The sequence below is a fragment of the Anticarsia gemmatalis genome, chromosome 19 (genome assembly GCF_050436995.1).
Source record: "Anticarsia gemmatalis isolate Benzon Research Colony breed Stoneville strain chromosome 19, ilAntGemm2 primary, whole genome shotgun sequence".
Lineage (NCBI taxonomy): Eukaryota > Metazoa > Arthropoda > Insecta > Lepidoptera > Erebidae > Anticarsia > Anticarsia gemmatalis.
In genome coordinates, this window is record NC_134763.1 from 1,069,258 (window position 1) to 1,088,392 (window position 19,135).

A 19,135-nucleotide genomic window follows, 5' to 3' on the forward strand; every position below is an offset into this window, starting at 1 on the left:
CTATCGTTTTGGCCGCAGCCCGCACCTAGACGGCTATTCGGCCATGCATTTCTATGTACTCAATTCGTAAAGTGTGTTCTTTCTAACGTTTTCTTCACAAATAAAGTGGAGTCAAATTACATATTTATATAGTTTGAGATTCTCTCAGTGCTTGTATTTGAACGTTATTTTAAAGATGCTTTTAAGTATACTTTTTGTCAACTTCCCAATGATCCCATAGGTATTATACAGCCATAGGCTCATACCTGCTTTATAAAAGTGCCGATGCTGTTTCTGTTTTTAAAGAAAACTCTCGCACTAAGAATAAAATTACTCTTGTGTCGCGGGGACTATAACAAACATACAAACAACGGTCAAAAAGTACAACATGCCCCAAAATAATTGTAACTTATTGTGAATCGAATCCACGACCTTTCGGCACACTGGTAGTGGCGTGGCAACCACCTTAACTAGTGCACCACGCAAGCCGGCAACCATAAACCTTATGCTAATAGAATATTGTGCCTTGTTCAGTGACCGTATCATTTAAACTAAAACTGTTTTATTAGTTAACTATGACTAATTAATCAAGCACGTTAAGATTTCGACCTTCAGTTAAAGGAAACTTAACTAAATATTCTTAAAGACATTGTTAGTGATATTTAAATGCGATTGCACGGTCTCAATGGGAAGTGACTCACACTAACGGGCTCGAAGTCCGGAAGTTACATTATAGTTATAAACCTATGGCTATTAAATATAATAATATGTATTTTAAACGTATGACATATGTATTGTTTGGTTGGTGAAATTTTGAACCGGAAATATGATTGTCCGTTTAGTGTCATTAACTCATTATTACGCAAAAACTACTGAATAGGTTTTGATAGTACTTTCAATGTCTGATGTATGTTTTACTTCGAATAAAGATCCTGCTTACATTTAGGACAGATTCTTATTTGATCAGTCAAAACTGCGTTACTATTAACATTATGTACATAATTTATTGACATAAAGTATACATCGTAAGCTACAGGCTAGGCTCCCAGTGTTCTTGGTGACAGGCAGTAGTGGGTCTAAAGTCACGATAAATTAAAAAAATATATGAAGGAGGCGCTGGATTTTTTCACATTTGAAAAACCACGCCTTCCCATAGGGGTACGCAAAGACCAGAACGCTACTTGGTACTATCCTTACAAACTTTCGTTGCTTCATTTACATCCATACATATTGTTATACAGGACCGCTGATTCGATGTTTAATTCTTTTGAAAGCTAAACTCTTTTGAAACCTAATAGGGGTACGCAACCCTATGAACACACTCCAGTGTATAGTATGATATTGAACTATGTATGAATGTCTGAATACGTGTCTTATTTTATATTTTCTTCGCCATATACATACAGAAAATATAACTGGCGCGTGCTATACGCATTGCCGTACAAAACAAGTCTTACGATAATAATTACTAAGTTAACATTTAATTTGATTGTTGCAGAGAAAAGGATATGGGCGCCAAATTGATTGTCCAGATGGAGGGCAAGAAAACAAGGCTGCTCACTGTGAAAGTAAGTGTTTGTTATTGTGTTATTACATTGTATTGTACAGGTTGATTTCATTAAGAGTTTATGATTGAAATATAATCTTGCGTCTTAGAGAAGAGTTACACACTTATGTATGTATAGCTGACCCGCGCAACTTCGCTTGCGTCACCTAAGAGAATGGGTCAAAATTTACCCCGTTTTTGTAACATTTTTCTTTGCTACTCCGCTCCTTATGACCGTAGCATGATGTTATATAGCCTTCCTCGATAAATGGGCTATCTAACACTGAAAGAATTTTTCAAATCGGGCCAGTAGTTCCTGAGATTAGCGCGTTCAAACAAACAAACAAACAAACTCTTCAGCTTTATAATATTAGTATAGATGTTATGATTACCAAGTATAGCCTAGAAATGTGTGATCGATTTATGTGAAATCATATGACGTTCACACATTTAACTACTTATGTTGATTTCTGAAACTATTACATTAGGTTTATTTCTTGTAATTTGAAAACAGTCGCCAGTTAAAACAGTAAAAGTTTAAGGGTACATTTTTACATACAATTAGAATTTTATTCGCCATATAAATTTATTCCTAAACTAATTTTAATGTTGTGATGTAAGATGCATACAAAAACTGTGTTTTCTATCTTTAAAAAAACTACATAATTTCACAACGAAATGCATTTTCAGACATTTGAAAGTGCACTTGGCCTTACAATGCAATTTCAGCAACTCACCCTGTATACATTGAGTAATATTAATTGCATCTTGTTGCTTAATTTTATTACGGTTACTCAGACAAATTACGTTTATTCTTACATAATAACATACATAATCTACTTATGACATAATAATGTATGCTGCTAACCAGAAGAAATCTTGAAAATCACTATCTGTGTGCTGAATCCATGGTTTTCTTACTCTTAATATTGAAAAAAAAAAAAAACTTTTTTAAAAATATTGTGCGTTTCTGAAATATAATTTCAGTTACAATATCTCAGATAGAAGGCACATTTCAATGTTTTATAAAACATCATCGTAAATCGCCATATATTGGCGAAAGCTGCATGTAACTTAGCTCCATTGTTTTTATAGGGTTTCGTAGTCAAAGCGTAATTTAGTTTCTTCTCAGACATACACCACATGAACATAGACGCGGTTGGTGACTTTATTTTGTTATAATGTTATTATATACTAGCTGACCCGCGCAACTTCGCTTGCGTCACCTAAGAGAATGGGTCAAAATTTTCCCCGTTTTTGTAACATTTTTCGTTGCTACTCCGCTCCTAATGACCGTAGCGTGATGTTATATAGCCTATAGCCTTCCTCGATAAATGGTCTATCTAACACTGAAAGAATTTTTCAAATCGGAACAGTAGTTCCTGAGATTAGCGCGTTCAAACAAACAATCAAACAAACAAACAAACTCTTCAGCTTTATTATATTAGTATAGATAATGTGCTGATTATTCAAATAATCTAGAATTCTAGATTCAACCAAAAAGTACGCAGACTGGAATGTAATACCTAAACATTGCTACATTTTCAGTCTAGCCGCTTACGAGTGGTTATTTTAACTCGCTGAAACAAAACATCTGTTCAATACTGTTATAAAAGTATACGAATTGCGGAAAATATAATAAAATCTATGTTCGCAATGGTTATTTTTAGATATATATTAACTTGAGGCGAGACTCTAATGATATTATCGGCATTTTGAAACGCTTGTTATATTTTATTGTTGTTTTGCGGAAATTATAAACTTATTTATTAGTTAGTCGGCTAATAGATTCTACTCAGTTTATTAGGCATCTGTTGGAAACTGATCTTCAAGGAATGCACCTTTGCAGACACTCACAGGACCCAAGCCTGAAATATTATTTTTATTTTAAAAGCAAAAGTCTAAGCAATTTTATGCTTTCAGCCCGGTATCCACCAAAGTGGAGAGGAGAGGTCTTCTCTGCTCTCCTCACGGCTTTCGGGATACCGGGCCTTAGTCCCCCTTAATACATTACACAATGTTAGTTCCATGTAGAGGGAAGCAAGCAAGCGAGCAGGTAGGGCACGTTACCAAACTCCGGGCTATAATAAAAAATTAGAAAAGCCTAGTAACATCTTTGTTTGACCCGACAAATAATGACTGCCTCCGTGGCGCAGTGGTAAAGGTCGCCACGCCACTACCGGAGGGAGGTCGTGGGTTCGATTCCCACACGTAACAATTACTTGTGTGAACCACAAATAGTTGTTTCGGGTCTGGTCTTTCTGTCCGTTGTTTATGTTTGTAAAAGTCCCCGCGACACAAAAGCAATTCTTAGTCCGGGAGTTGTCTTTTAACTAACTACTAAAAAAATAGTACCCGATACATGAATTACTCAGAGAAAAGAAGCGGTCCTATTAACAATCGTTAGTATAGCAATTTCAATAGTTACTAGATAATTTGTACCGAATAAAGGAACTCCAAGATCCGTTATTTCTATGTCAGTTTCTTTAACCTTTGAGATTGAAGGAAGGTTCATTGGGTTCATTGACCCGGTCTATTGTCGTTCTTGTCGTAATTAGTTTGTTGTTTTGTAAACTAGTAATTTTCTTTACTATCTATACTATATACTATACTATATACTATATACTATATACTATAATACTATTAATATTATAAAGCTGAAGAGTTTGTTTGTTTGTTTGTTTGTTTGTTTGAACGCGCTAATCTTGGGAACTACTGGTCCGATTTGAAAAATTCTTTCAGTGTTAGATAGCCCATTTATCGTGGAAGGCTATAGGCTATATATCATCACGCTACGACCAATAGGAGCAGAGTACCAGTGAAAAATGTTACAAAAACGGGGAAAATTATGATTCTCTCATGTGACGCAAGCGAAGTTGCGCGGGTCAGCTAGTAAAATATATATTATATTTGAGAATTAATATAATATAGTGTAAAGTAGTGATAGCCGAGTGATCTATGTAGTTGTTTCGCACAAACGGTCTTAGATTCGAACCTGATACTACTCACTAATGAATTTTTCAAGAGATATTTTTTTAATACGCGAAATAGTATTTTCAATTGTCTTGATGGTTGAAAAGAACATTATGAGAAAATGTTAAATATCTAAGTTGAGTTTTGAATAGCATTCTTGAAGGTATGATTATACCCTAACCTGCATTTCACTTGCGTGAGCGTGGCAAACTTAAAGCCTGATAATTTAATTGCAGAATTCCTTAATTAATTAATTCGTAAGATTACGTTGCACATATATGTATTAATCAGATTGCATAATTGTATGAAATGGCTGATAACTGCAGTTTTATCTGTTCTGATTTATAATTTTAACGTTGATGTCCTTCAAAAATGTCAAATGTATAAAAATTTCCGTAATCGGAAAATAGATGAAGATTGTTAAAGTAGTATCGTGGGATAATATATTAATATTCAATAACCGTTCCAATAAGGCAATAACCTATCTTTGGTAAATCATTCAAACATTTTTTTTGTCGAATCTGAACCCTATCACCTCTTGGCGCAGTGGTAGCGATGTGGTGACCACCTCAATTATTGCTCCATAGACATATATCTATCTCGAAAGCAAAAGGTCGTAACATCCGTGTGTGAGTTGTCCAATCATATTTGTCCAATCATATATTTATCATATTTATCCACACGTTTAATATAAATAACTTTCCAATCCACTTGCATAAAGAAACTAAACCCCATGGGTAAAAATAGCACAGATAATAACTGCCTTATCACCACACTACCTATAGTAGTATATAAATCGTTCCGTTTGTACAGCTGGCACTCAACTGACGTATATGACCAAATTATATAACTTTTATATGTAATAGTGGAAATTTACAAGGTCACGGTTTGCGTGAGAAATGTGTTTTGCATTGCAAGTGATTTTCTTTACCCATTTACCTCTATATGTCCTATATGGGACTAGCATTGTTAATGGAGAGACGTGGGTGTATTTTAAATACCTTTGCTTATATATTATGTGATATTACGTATAGAATATATTATGTGTGTATATCCCAGTAAAAGGTATAGTTGACCTATACTTTATACCTAATTTGATACCTAAGTTTCTAATGTTTTTTTTACCTGTACGTTAATTATGTCAAAAATCTGCTACTTATAAGACTAGCTGTCTTCTGTCGCCGACGCTTTCCAAGTCAGCAGTGACCTGGCGTCTTTCAATCACTAATTGAGTCGATATGAAAGTCTAATTGATTGTCAATTCATAAAGAAACGAAAAAAGAAAAAAAATACCTCTAACTACTAAGTAAAACTAAGTTATATGAAAGTTAAAGAAACTTGTGCTAAGCGGATTCTTTAAACTTCAGGGTGTGGTATTTTTTTGGAATTGTTCCATCACTTTTACAGCAATGAAAAACGATTTGAAACTTAGCCAAAGCCAAAGTTTCGCAGATTGAAATGAATGTGGAAACTAGTACGCGTTTTTATAAAATACTTAAAAGGAGTTTTACTAGGTCAATTAACGGTAAATAGATTTAAAACGGCGAAATTTAGTTGTTTTTTAATTTTCCTCTTGGAGTATACAAAAGGCTTATTTGGTTGCTTTTGTCAAATTCTTTCTTCGGTACAGTAATTCTGTCCTAGATATAATTAAGGTCAGTGCCTACCAATCTTTACCCACAGTTGTAACGAAATAAATGCTTTTAACTAATCCTGCTTACTGCCAATCTACAAGTTGGTCTGCTGTAATATAAAGAGGAATTAAGTCTTCAGTCCACCATTCTGATCTAAATATTGTAGTCTTATTTTGTTGGGCACATTTAACGTAGTAACATTGTCCGACGACCTGGTAAGGGTTGCCGGAGTCCGATGGATGAGGGCGGCCCAGGACCGGTCCTATTGGCGCTCGATGGGGGAGGCCTTTGTCCAGCAGTGGACGATTCCCGGCTGAGATGATGATGATGATGATGATTGTCCAGACGGGTGGAGAAAAACATTGCTCGTGTTCGTTTATTGCTGACCTTGACAGATAGACCTACACATATGCTTACCTGTAAACTGGTGACAAGAATATATAATCCCCCGTTCCATATTATAAACCCTAAAACACAATACTTTCCGTAATTATTTTATTGGGTCAGCCTTATCGAGGGGTATCGTGTTATTACCCAGGTAACTGGGATGTGGAGGTCCGATAGACAGTCGCTCCGTCTAAAACACTGGTATCCAGCTGTATCTCATGAGACTGTAAAACCGACTCCAACATAGTTAGAAGGATATTGTTTGACTTAAAATCAAGATTTACTGTTCGAGAGCTTAAATCTACCTTAATACAATAAAAAGTCATAATAACAGCATACGATAAGAAGTTCCTCTCATTGGTCAGTGCTTCACACATAACAATACATAGATATTATACTAGGTACAGCCAGTAGCCATTTGCTCTAAATGGCTACGGGTTGGACAATCTTCACAGTATCAAGTTACCAGTGACATCATTTTCTACGTATATCCTTACTAATCCCACTGTGTATTTTACACTTTCATTGATAGCATGCCGTCATCTCTCTGTAAATAGTCAACGTTGTTTTGTCTCTCTATCTGCCGAATGGTATATTTGTCGTAAGAAAATCTTATTAAAAGACGAGTAAACACTTGATTCAAATCTAACGTAGTTAATAAATGTCATTGGACAACTCACTGGAACCAAATGGCCGTGTCATTTGGTTCCAAACTAAGCAGCGCTTGTAGGTAACCAAATAACTGATAAACATACTTATATACGTCTAAATACATACTTATATAGATAAATTAACAACCAGGCTCAGAACAAATACTCGTGCTGTTGTAAATGTCCTCGCTACAAGCAATTTTCAGCGCGGGAGTTGTCTTCGAAAATGCCATCTGAACAACGGTCCAGCACCATAGCGATATATTTGAGACTTATACAGCTTCAAAAATATGCCGTAAACTACAGACCTAGTACCACAGTAGGCCAAATCGCGTGTTAGCGTCACATAACTCGTAATCTCGAGTTATGTCAGTGCGTGAAAGTATTCGCAGAGATTTCGGCATCAGCTGACAATGACTATATTATATTGTACTGCAGTACTGTTGATGTGTCATTATGGTCGTTTTATTGTTACTACGGTCATTTAAAAATGGCGTAAGGTCTTGTTATTGTGCATTACAATTGGGGCTTAATATTATGAGAACACTTAAAATGATGTAGATGGATATCGATTTTGCGTTTGTCTGTACGTTTCTGTCATTGGCTTGTGACGTCAAAGTTTACTATTGATATTGTGTTGAAGAAGTTGAGGTTTTCCTTCACTTGTTACTTTTAATTTATTTTAAGTAAATTAAAACTATGTTTTCTGTCTGGACGAATGATGGCCAGACACAAAAAGCAGAGATGTCTTGAAGAAGTTCAGGATACACAGAGCTGATTAATAATAAATCTTCGAGTGAAGCTTAGTCCAAACATTTCTGACAAACAGTACGAAGTTATCCATAGTTATATAACAAATGGAAAAGGTTCTTAAGCCGTACATTACAATATGACAAGGTTCTATCTGAGAACGCCACGTGTAGCCACATTTCACTAGATAATGCCAAGACAACAAATATTTAGCCAAGTTAAAGACCAAACAACAATGTCACAAGGCTAACCACACGAAAATTAACAGAAAAATAAAATGTTAATGCAATTTTATAACCAGTTCCCATTTACCTTATCAACGTGTTTTTTTATTTATCTTTATAGATCGAGAGTCATATCAGTTTGTGATCTGATAGCCTGATCTTTGAAGATGTTATTAAGATAATAGTGTTTAAATATATCGCTAGGTATTTATGCTGAGCAGTTTTAAATTATGCTGCCATTACGAGTCTATTAGTTGGTATTATACGTACCTACGTATATTTAGAACTAGCTACCCCCGCAACCCTCTTTTAACCCTTATATCATCAAATTAACCAATTCACCTTTTATCCCCATGGCACTAAACTAGGTAAACATTTTTTTGTAAAAAATGTACCCTTCATTTTATAAAAATCGAATTAGCTGTTTTTCTGTGATAGCGTAAAAGACAGATAGATATACTTTCGTATTTTTAAATATCACTTTGTATGGATTTTGACCTAAAGCCCAAAAGTCTTGCGTTAGGACTGGATTCACTGGATAGTCCATACACCGCTCGGTTAATATAAAAAATCCATAGATATCCAATAACCACTTATTTTTATAGCACACAATACATTGTTAAATAACAAAATGTTTGAACAGCGATAACATTGCACTCGCGATGCGTGACGAGATAAGAAATCAGTGCAAAAACGCACTTTGAATACATAACACCTTATATACTTCGGTAATAGACGATTATATTTACTAGCGGAACCTGCAGACATTGTTCTGACCGAATTTAGGGTCAAAAATCATCAATCCCATTAATTCTTACTCATACCAAATAATAAATAATTCACCCCCGGTTTCTGAGTACTTTTAACGGTAGTTCAAATCGCTATTGAATAGATAAACTACCGCTAAATATACTCAGTAACCGGAATCTTTCTGTCCTTCTGTCTATCTGTTAAGTTTAAATAGCCACTGCTGAACCGTCTTTCAGTCTTTTCCATTTCCGTCCCAGGGTGAAATGTGCTTTATAGACGCTTTAGAGCCTCGCAGGTAGAGCCGCGGGCATGAACTAGTGTAGGTACACTAATTACCTGATTATAACACTTCCCAAAAAAAAAAAAAAATTAGCCAATCCTTTATGACGAACGACATCGTCAACACTAAACAATCTATTTCAAATGTGTACGGTATAATACAAAATAATCATTAACCTCAATAGAGATTCGTGAATTGACCCACTGAGGTCTGCGATGTCCGTGGTTCGTGTCCACTTGGCGCTGATTGCTATCGGTGACGTAACGCGTGACGTCACGGAAACGTTCACAGGTGCTTCACCCTCGCGTGAGAGGGTATTGTGTAAAAACAGTAAATAAATATAACGCGGGTTTCTGTGGACGGTTTGGTGACTGTGATTAGTCTAATTTGAGTGTTATTATAATTGCCTGTATATAATAAATAATCATTATTTGCTATCACGGTGATAGAAATCGTTGTAAGAAACAGTCATGTCTAATACAGATTTAAGGGATTTTGAAGGATTGAAAAGTCCCCAAACCGCGTTTGACTGGCCTGACGTTTTCATACAGTAGCTTCACGTTCTATTCAAATTCGGAGATAAGCTCACTTTTTTTACGTGTCGTATCTTTAACAGACCGAGTTCCTAATACCGAAATCCGCTGAAAAACAGGAGTTGCTGATGTACGCACTAAGACTGCAAGGCTAAAATGGGATTGGGCAGGACACGTCATTAAGATGTATCCAGATAGGTAGGCAAGAGTCGTGACCGAATGGACGCCTGAAGGCCGATGACGTCGGGGTAGGCTACGAAAACTTTTTTTTTTTTTTTTTTTTGTTTAAAAAAGACAACTCCCGCACTAAGAATTGCTCTTGTGTCGCGGGGACTTTTACAAACATACAAACAACGGACACAAAGCACAACCAGACCCGAAACAATTATTTGTGGATCGCACAAATAATTGTCCCGTGTGGGAATCGAACCCACGACCTCCCGTTGCTGTGGTATCGGCGTGGCGACTTAAACCACTGCGCCACGGAGGTAGTCAAAATTGGTTGGACATTGGTGCGATGACTTAAATTGGACACATATCTGCAGGATTGGCGTGAGATAGCCAATGACAGAAACCGGTGGAAGAATTTGGGCGAGACCTTTGCCCAACAAGGGAACAGTACAGGTTAATTAAAAAAAATGTTAACAACATTATTAAGTTATATATTATAGGTATCTACAAGACGTGCAAAAGGACTAAAATGACCTACATATTTAATTTGATGTAAGAGTCCTTTATTATCTACTTCACCTTTCCTATACCCTCTGGGGAAAATAGGCGTCATTACCGTCTAGTTTTAGCTAAAAATAGCTCTAACACTCTTGTACGAACATTACAAAGTTAGTTTAATCTAGCTTGACATTAGATCCTAATAACCGGACATGGTTGTACAAAGGCGGTCGTTTAGCTACCCTTTATAAAGGCTTGATCCATTAAATGACTACAACCCTTAGTTTTATAACCTTTACATAGTCTGTTTCATTATATAAAACTGGTTATCTGAAGGATTTTATAAGATTTGGGCAAAGACCTCCCCCAAATACCTATCCCGGTCTACTCGGTAAACTGGCCATTTCCTGCCAAACACCCATATAGGTGTCCCAGGCTTTGATCTTCAAATCTATAAAAATAAATCAAAATGTGTAAATGCTATGAAGAATTTTGATAAAGAATACACACATATTGTCATTAACAGGACTTAAAAGCGTTATAGTAGTTTTAAATCCATACGTACGGAACATCTAACATATTAGCCAATGAGAACCACCAAAATTCACATTACCCCCTGCAGTGCAACAAAAACTTAATTTGCACATCTCACATGACGCTATATAGGAAATATAATACGTATATCTAATCAGTATCAGATAACAACGCCTAATCATCACGATTAGATACAGAACGAGTCGGATCACGGTAATTCGTTCGTATTTCCGTACACAGTACAATTCGCATTGTTTGCTTCTACGTCATACGGTCTGACCTTTTGATCTGAATATCTATAGCGTAGGTTATAGTTGCCTTTCTTTTGTGCTCAGCCGTAGGGGGAGTTCCCATAGCCAGCTAAGGAGGAATAATATACCGTCTTTATAAACCTTCGGGGCCAATTTTTTCGCTAGATTTTTTTTTCAACGGATGATTTTATCGTTTTCGATAGATTTTAGTGTTCGTAGAATATGTTAAATAGATGAAGATATTTGTCAAATTAAGTTTAATATGGCCCTCATTTGTATAAGATGTTGAAATTGGATCATTAAAATCATGATATAAATATTCATAATATAGATAAAGAGATGCTTATATCGAGCAAGATATGACTTCATATCAGATTGTTTTAATTTGGGTTATTCAAAAGTTTTATAAAAACGGAATTCTGCAGAATAAAATGTTTCACTAAGCCCGGGGCGGCTGGTAGGTATAAGCTGCGACGACAAGCCCATATTAATTCCTCTTTTTATTTCCAATCTGCTTCTCTATAAGCCTCTCAAATATTTTACCACGGATAAACCTGGCACGTATGAACGAAATGGATTCTCGTTTTCGAATATGCTATTTTTTTTGGACAAAATTGCAGCTTTAGTTACGTCCTTCTGCCGGTGATAAACGACGGCGTATGTCGCGGCGACAGTCGGTATTTCCTTACAGTATTCGTTTGTCTGGTTACTAGGAGGCTGAAACCCTTTGCTAAAAATCATCTAAGTTCATCACTTTATACGCGGCTGAAGCTTAAAACATTTAAATATTTTACTCCTCCTCTCAAACACCTCCATGTTTCTCCCCTTAAAGCAGAATTCTTAGGGAGCAAGATAAAATCTCAAGAGCCATCACAGTCATCCACATTATCCCGCCAGTGCTCTTATAAAAATTACACTATCCCGCCTTTAGGCCAACCAAAATTCATGTGTTAATAATATAATGTATTGTTTCCAGAATAGCAAAGAGCAAAACGATGGCAGCCGGGAGAAGTACAAGGACTTCACGTTCGACCACTCGTACTGGTCGTTCGCTCACGACGATGCACACTATGCCTCACAAGAACAGGTACTGTAAATACTTACGTTTTCAACATATTAGATAATGCTGTGTAACTTTAAGCCTGTTCCAGTAATATTACTGTCCTACTAATGAGCACGTACCCACTAGGTACTAGTAATAGCCAAAATATGAAGGAAAAGATTATACAACTATATTTTGGGTATGGATGCCCTCTAAAAAGCGTATAGACTTTTGCTTTCAATTGTCATTTTCTTCTTTTTAATCAGATTACCTTGGAACAGGTATTTGCTTACAAAAAAACTTCCGTAGTAACTTCGTATTTCTCAAAGTTCTTAAAAGTACGGTTGACTTAGTAATCAATCTGGTTACTTAGTTATCAGTAAAGTTGATTCCACTAATTTCTTAGTTACAGAACTACTGAGAATAATAACCATATTTAAAGTATATTTCTGTTTGGTGTCCAGGTGTTCGCGGACCTCGGTCTGGATGTTATCGACAGCGCGTTCGAAGGGTACAATGCGTGCGTGTTTGCATACGGACAGACCGGCTCCGGGAAGACCTTCACCATGATGGGCTCCTCGGTAAGTACAACACGGATTCACACTAAACACTTGTCTAGAGATATTCTTATTAACCCCCGGTTTCTGAGGTACATTTAAATGTACCCCAAAAATCTGGTATTAGAGATGATGATGAGATTTATTCCCATTAAAGAACAATCATTAAAAAAAAACAAAAATATTTTATTGACATAAAATCTGTTACAATATCCACACATTGTCCTGACATCTAATAATAATCTCTGACAATAGCGCGGTGCTCTTCCGGTAATCAGATACCAGCTAGCTATAGAGAAAGTTTGTATGAAAGTCTGATCAGCGCCTCTAGCGGGCGCTATAAGAACTATTCTTGCAACAGTTTAAATGTCAAACTCTCGATAATCGATAGTACCGTCTGTGTAGAATCGTGCTAAAGTATAGGGTGTTAAGATGTCAGCCGTGTTTCAAACAGCTTTCTTTGATAATATGTGTATAAACACGTGCTGATCAAATCATATAAAAGTTGCAGTAAAGCGTACACGATGGTATACGGACACATGCCAGCGTATACGAGCGTATACGTTCATTAATAACCGTTTATTTCCGTTCTTATAAGATCTCTACATCTCGTTTGTGTAGGTGATATGAAACTATGAACATCGTGTATGTAAATAATATCTGAGCATTATAAACAAGTTTAGTTCTATTTTATCAGAGTTCAACTAAGTTCAAATATGATGTCTAGATAATGTTAATAACTTTGTGTTTACAAATAAGATTGTAATTAATTGGACATCTTTGATGACCTACTGACTTGTACCTTCCGATTCAGCACTATCATTTTAAACATATAAGTAATTTCCGGCCATTTTCTGTCAATTTTTATCGGACTAGAGTATCGAATCAGGGATTTTTTGTTTTTTATTTTTTAATACATACATAACATTACGCCGGTTATACCCGAAGATGTAGACAGAGGTGTAAGATATACACCCGCGGTGCAATGTTAGTCCAATGATAGTGGGTGAGGCTATTGCCATACACGGGACGCGTTACCAAACTCAGGGCTACTACTGAAAATAAAAAATCTAATAGTACTTTCTCCGACCTGGGTATCGAATTGGTTGGTAGTCTTATACACTACCGCTTATATCACAGAGACATTCAATCAATAACCTTTAGATTAACCTTTTTTCCATACGTACATAATATCACTTTATTTGTGATAGGGGTTAGGCAAAGACGACAATAACCATTTTCTCTTTTTCTATCTTCAGGACTTCCAAGGCCTAATACCCCGTATCTGCCGTCAATTATTCTCGCGTGTCGCAGCCGGGAAGGAATCCGGGGCGTCGTACCGTACAGAGGTCAGCTACTTAGAGATATACAACGAGAGGGTCAAGGACCTGCTGGCGACTGATGCTGGGCACTCGCTGAGGGTCCGAGAGCATCCGAAGCTGGGACCCTATGTGCAAGACCTGTCCAAACATTTGGTGTCGGATTATGATGATATACAGGTTAGTAAGACTGCTTACTATTATAAAGTTATTGCCATTACAAGTTTGATCAAAAGTTATTAAGTTAAGTTACTTAGGATTGAATGAGTCGAAAACTTATAAACGCTCTTTTGCCCAGGCGTGAGATGTTAAAAGTATTTTCTACGAATACGTGTCTTTACAGAGCCGTTTTTCCATTGCCAGACTAGTAGTAGTATTCGGCGAAAACATAGAAATTTATGCTTAAATAAAATCTGACGATAGACGAAGATCCGCTTTTTAGAGTAAGAATTTAGTTTAAAAAATCTATATACAAGCGAAGTGACATGTACATCTCTATTTAACAAACATATCGTCATCTCTTTCCCCCCAGGAGTGCATGCACCGCGGCAACATGCACCGCACCACGGCGTCGACGCAGATGAACGACGTGTCGTCTCGCTCGCACGCCATATTCACCATCACGTTCGTGCAGGCCAGCTACCTGAGGCACAACAACATGCCCAGCGAGACCGTCTCTAAAGTACATCTCGTTGATTTAGCTGGCAGGTAAATGAAATTTACAAACTTTTCATATATTATGCCTCTACCATTACATCGGAAGGTCGTGGGTTTGATTCCCACACGGGACAATCATTTGTGCGATCCACAAATATTTTTTTCGGGTCTGGTTGTACTATTTGTCCGTTGTTTGTATGTTTGCGTAAGTCTCCGCGACACAAGAGTAATTCTTAGTGCGGGACTTGTCTTTTAAAATACGAGAAATAAGAGGAAGAGATTATTATTATTGTTACAACGAATTTCTTAAGTTTGCCTGAGTTATCTAGTTTAAGATCTCTATTTATTTATTTATTCGTACACACAGAATGTACAAGGTGGACTTAATGCCTGAGGCATTCTCTCCCAGTTTACCATAGAATATTTATTATAGAATTTCCAAGATGCTATATACAATTCGGTGACAAAATGCAGTGTACACTTACTTATTTTTGTTATATGAGTAATAGACACGCAATTGTAATTTTAACGAATGTTAAGGAACTAATTTGACATACTCGGAACGACATACATAATAATGAGTGCGTGCGAGTAGACGTAACGTGTGCGACTGTGCGTACACATAGCGTCTACGTGCACGCATCGACACTTGTTTAACAACCCGAATTTATTTAAACAAGCCCGATGCATGGACAATCTTCTAAAGTTTTAAAGACCCGCTACATTTTACCCAGATCTTCTAAAAGTTTATTATTATATCATTTATATTTCGACTATATTTTTCACTAGCTGACCCGCGCAACTTCGCTTGCGTCACATAAGAGAGAGTGGGTCAAAAATTTCCCTGTTTTTGTAACATTTTTCACTGTTACTATTACATCTAACAGTGAAAGAATTTTGCAAATCGGACCAGTAGTTCCTGAGATTAGCGCGTTCAAACAATCAAACTCTTCAGCTTTATAATATTAGTATAGATGATTCGTATACTTAAATATTCTTCAATTCCCAGTGAGCGTGCGGACGCAACAGGTGCGACTGGTCAGCGGCTGGTAGAAGGTGCTCACATCAACAAGTCTCTCGTCACACTGGGCTCTGTCATCTCGGCGCTAGCTGAGTCTAGCCAACCGGTTGAGAGTAAGTACTACGTTTTTATAGATTTTTAATGTTCAATTAAGTGTGAAATCTCTTCAAGTTGCATTAGTGTCTGCTTTGAAACTACTTCAAGCGACCTTCAAACCCACGACCTCCCGACGCAATGCTACTGCGTCGTGCTGCTAGGTCGAGGGTTCGATTCCCACACGGAACAACTATCTGTACGATCCACAAATAATTATTTCGGGTCTGGTTGAACTTTGTATCCGTTGTTACTTTGTTTGTAAAAGTCCCCTCGACATAAGAACAATTTTTAGTGCGGGAGTTGTCAAAAAGAAAAACAAAACAAACTATTAAAAATCACTATATGACCCGTCAAAGGGCACTAGGTACGGCCATTAAGAAACTTAATTTTAAAAGGTACTTAAAACTCTCTGCTTCTTCTTTAAAATTTTAATACATTTATCTTTAAATCGCCGTTAACCCCTGATTACATTTATTGTTTATTACTAAAACCTGTGGAACACACCTTATGTTTTACAGGTCTATCCAGCAGCTTGTAATCTATACTAATATTATAAAGCTGAAGAGTTTGTTTGTTTGTTTGCTACGAATAGGAGCAGAGTACCAGTAAAACATGTTACATAGACGGGGAAAAATTTCGCTCATTCTCTAATGTGACGCAAGCGAAATGCGCGGGTCAGCTAGTAATTTCTATAAACCTAATGTATGTATGTATTTGTGTACAGCGCGCGTACAGAAGGGTGCTAAGAAGAACGTGTTCATTCCGTACAGAGACTCTGTACTCACATGGCTGCTGAAAGACTCGCTCGGTGGAAACTCCAAGACTATCATGATTGCTGCTGTGAGTATCGTTTCATAACATAAGCCTTGTGTAGCGTAAACTTGACTTATAAAACCAAATTGTGAAAAAACAGACTGTTGACAGACTTAAACAGACATAGTTGTAAATAAATAAGTTTAACCCATTAATGCCCCACTGCTGGTTAAGGGTTTCCTCACGAGGGAAGGGCTAGACCTTGAGTCCACCATGCTGGCCAAGTGCGGGTTGGCGACTTTGCATACGATCAAGAACTGTTAGGCATACAAGGTTGCATCAGAAGGTTTTTTTTAACCGTTGAAACAAATGATAATCCATACTAATATTATAAATGCGAAAGTAACTAAGAGTCTCCCTGTCTGTCTGTCTGTTACTCAATCACACCTAAACTACTGAACCAATTTGCATGAAATTTGGTATGGAGATATTTTGATACCCGGGAAAGGACATAGGCTACTTTTTACCCCGGGAAAATGATTCCCATGGGAAAATTCAGATGGCGGACGAAGTCGCGGGTAAAAGCTAGTGTATTATAATGATAACAACTATATGTTAAAGTATGTTCAACAATACTATTTCTAAAGCAATTTTTCCATTGTCCAGATATCGCCAGCGGACTGCAACTACGGCGAGACACTATCGACGCTGCGGTACGCGAACAGAGCCAAGAACATCATCAACAAGCCAACCATCAACGAGGACCCCAACGTCAAGCTCATCAGGGAACTGCGCGAGGAGATCGACAAACTGCGCAAACAGATTGCACACAATACGGTGAGTTGGATACAGACAACTGTATAAGTCTTAGGGCTAGTTGATTGTTAAGTGTTAAATAAGCTATCTGCTAAATAAAGTAAATAGAATTGTAAATGTTTGAAATTGACAAAGTTGTATCAGATTAGCTACCTGAAAGGTATTTAGAAGTGGTGAAACTGGGCTTTAAACATTTTAACAAACATAAATGTCAAAAACACTAGGCCCATTTTTCTAATTTCCGCTTGCTCAGCCGTTGAAGAAACTTACCCTCCCCCCTCTCCCTCTTTTGCTCTGGATCCCCCCCCCCCCACCCGTCTAAATGTAACGCTATTAGACAACCAAGAATGCTGAAATCTGAGTACTGTTACGATATTCGTAGCCTTATTGTAGCGTAAATATGTAAGGTAGGGTAAATTGTAATTTCAATGTCTACGATTCTTGCGTACCAATACGATTTTGTATCATATGGAAGTCAGCTCATATACTATTTATTCTTCACCAGGATCCAATCGAGACAGAACCGGGCGTGCTCGCCACACTACAAAGAAAAGAAGCCCAAGAGAAAGTCCTCACAGAGAAGTGGACGGAGAAATGGCGCGAGACGCAACAGATCCTGCAGGAGCAGAAGGCGCTGGGCCTGCGCAAGAGCGGGCTGGGCGTGGTGCTGGACTCCGACATGCCGCACCTCGTGGGCATCGACGACAACCTGCTCTCCACCGGCGTCACGCTCTACCATCTCAAGGTGAGTTATGCTGCTGTTGCGTCAGACTACTCTGTACCCTGTATCTTGAACACTTGGCACGGGTCCCTGAACACTGTACCTTGGATACGGTCTGTGTACCCTAGAAACCGGACCTTTTACCCTGGGTACTGTACTTTGTACCCTGTCACCTGTCACCTATCCCCTGTTCCCTGTCCCACGTCCTATGTACCTTATACTCTGTCTCCCGTCCCGTCTTGTGTCCCGTCCCCCCAATCCCCCGTCCCCTATTCCCTGTTCCCTGTCCCCTGTCCCCCATACCATTGCCACGACCTATTTCGTCACCTCAGTATATAACTAATGTGTGCTGTGTATACAGGAAGGCGAGACGCTGATCGGCAGCGCGGAGTACAGCCCCACGCCCGACATCGTGCTGAGCGGCGCGGGCGTGCTGCCGCTGCACTGCCGCGTGACGCTGGCGGCCGGCACGGCCACGCTGCAGCCGTGCGCCGGCGCGCAGTGCTGGCTCAACACCGTGCTCATCGACAAGCCCGCCAAGCTCAGCCAAGGTACTGGCCACAAACTCGACCTATATCCTACTGCTATCGATTATCGACAACAGAATAGATATCGACAAACTTTATTACAAAAAATACCAGCGATTTAAAACATATAACGCTCGCAGTTAGATTGTACTAAATGTAGGCAATTGTTATACTGAACGTGCAGAATGACCGTTGCAATTAGAAACAAAACTACACGAAGGCTTCTTTAAACTTAGCTTACTTCAATTTTTTTTGTTATAGCCTGTTTTTTTTTAAACTTATTGAACATGCTTTCAATGTAAGACACGATTCAGTAGTGCCACTACCTGTAAAGCCGTTTACTAACAACTCTCAGATGCGGTACTTTTAGGTAATTTGCGGTAATTTTAAGCCAAATAATCTGCATGCCTAAACGGTGGATCCGTTTAGGCATGCATAAAATTTTCTTTTTCGATAGCATCTATTT

General features: G+C 37.8%; 1 protein-coding gene across 2 annotated transcripts in view; it reads left to right on the forward strand.

Annotated features, from left to right (window-relative positions):
- Klp98A (kinesin-like protein 98A) overlaps window positions 1–19,135 on the forward strand; it is a 56,208-nt gene that overhangs the window by 12,649 nt on the left and 24,424 nt on the right. For both annotated transcript variants that reach the window (XM_076127124.1, XM_076127123.1), the window contains exons 2-11: window positions 1,478–1,547; window positions 12,137–12,247; window positions 12,667–12,783; window positions 14,019–14,258; window positions 14,611–14,786; window positions 15,745–15,869; window positions 16,577–16,692; window positions 17,272–17,442; window positions 17,927–18,166; window positions 18,504–18,693. In XM_076127124.1, the coding sequence (XP_075983239.1) occupies window positions 1,478–1,547; window positions 12,137–12,247; window positions 12,667–12,783; window positions 14,019–14,258; window positions 14,611–14,786; window positions 15,745–15,869; window positions 16,577–16,692; window positions 17,272–17,442; window positions 17,927–18,166; window positions 18,504–18,693 (1,556 nt within the window). The remainder of the gene's footprint in view (window positions 1–1,477; window positions 1,548–12,136; window positions 12,248–12,666; window positions 12,784–14,018; window positions 14,259–14,610; window positions 14,787–15,744; window positions 15,870–16,576; window positions 16,693–17,271; window positions 17,443–17,926; window positions 18,167–18,503; window positions 18,694–19,135) is intronic.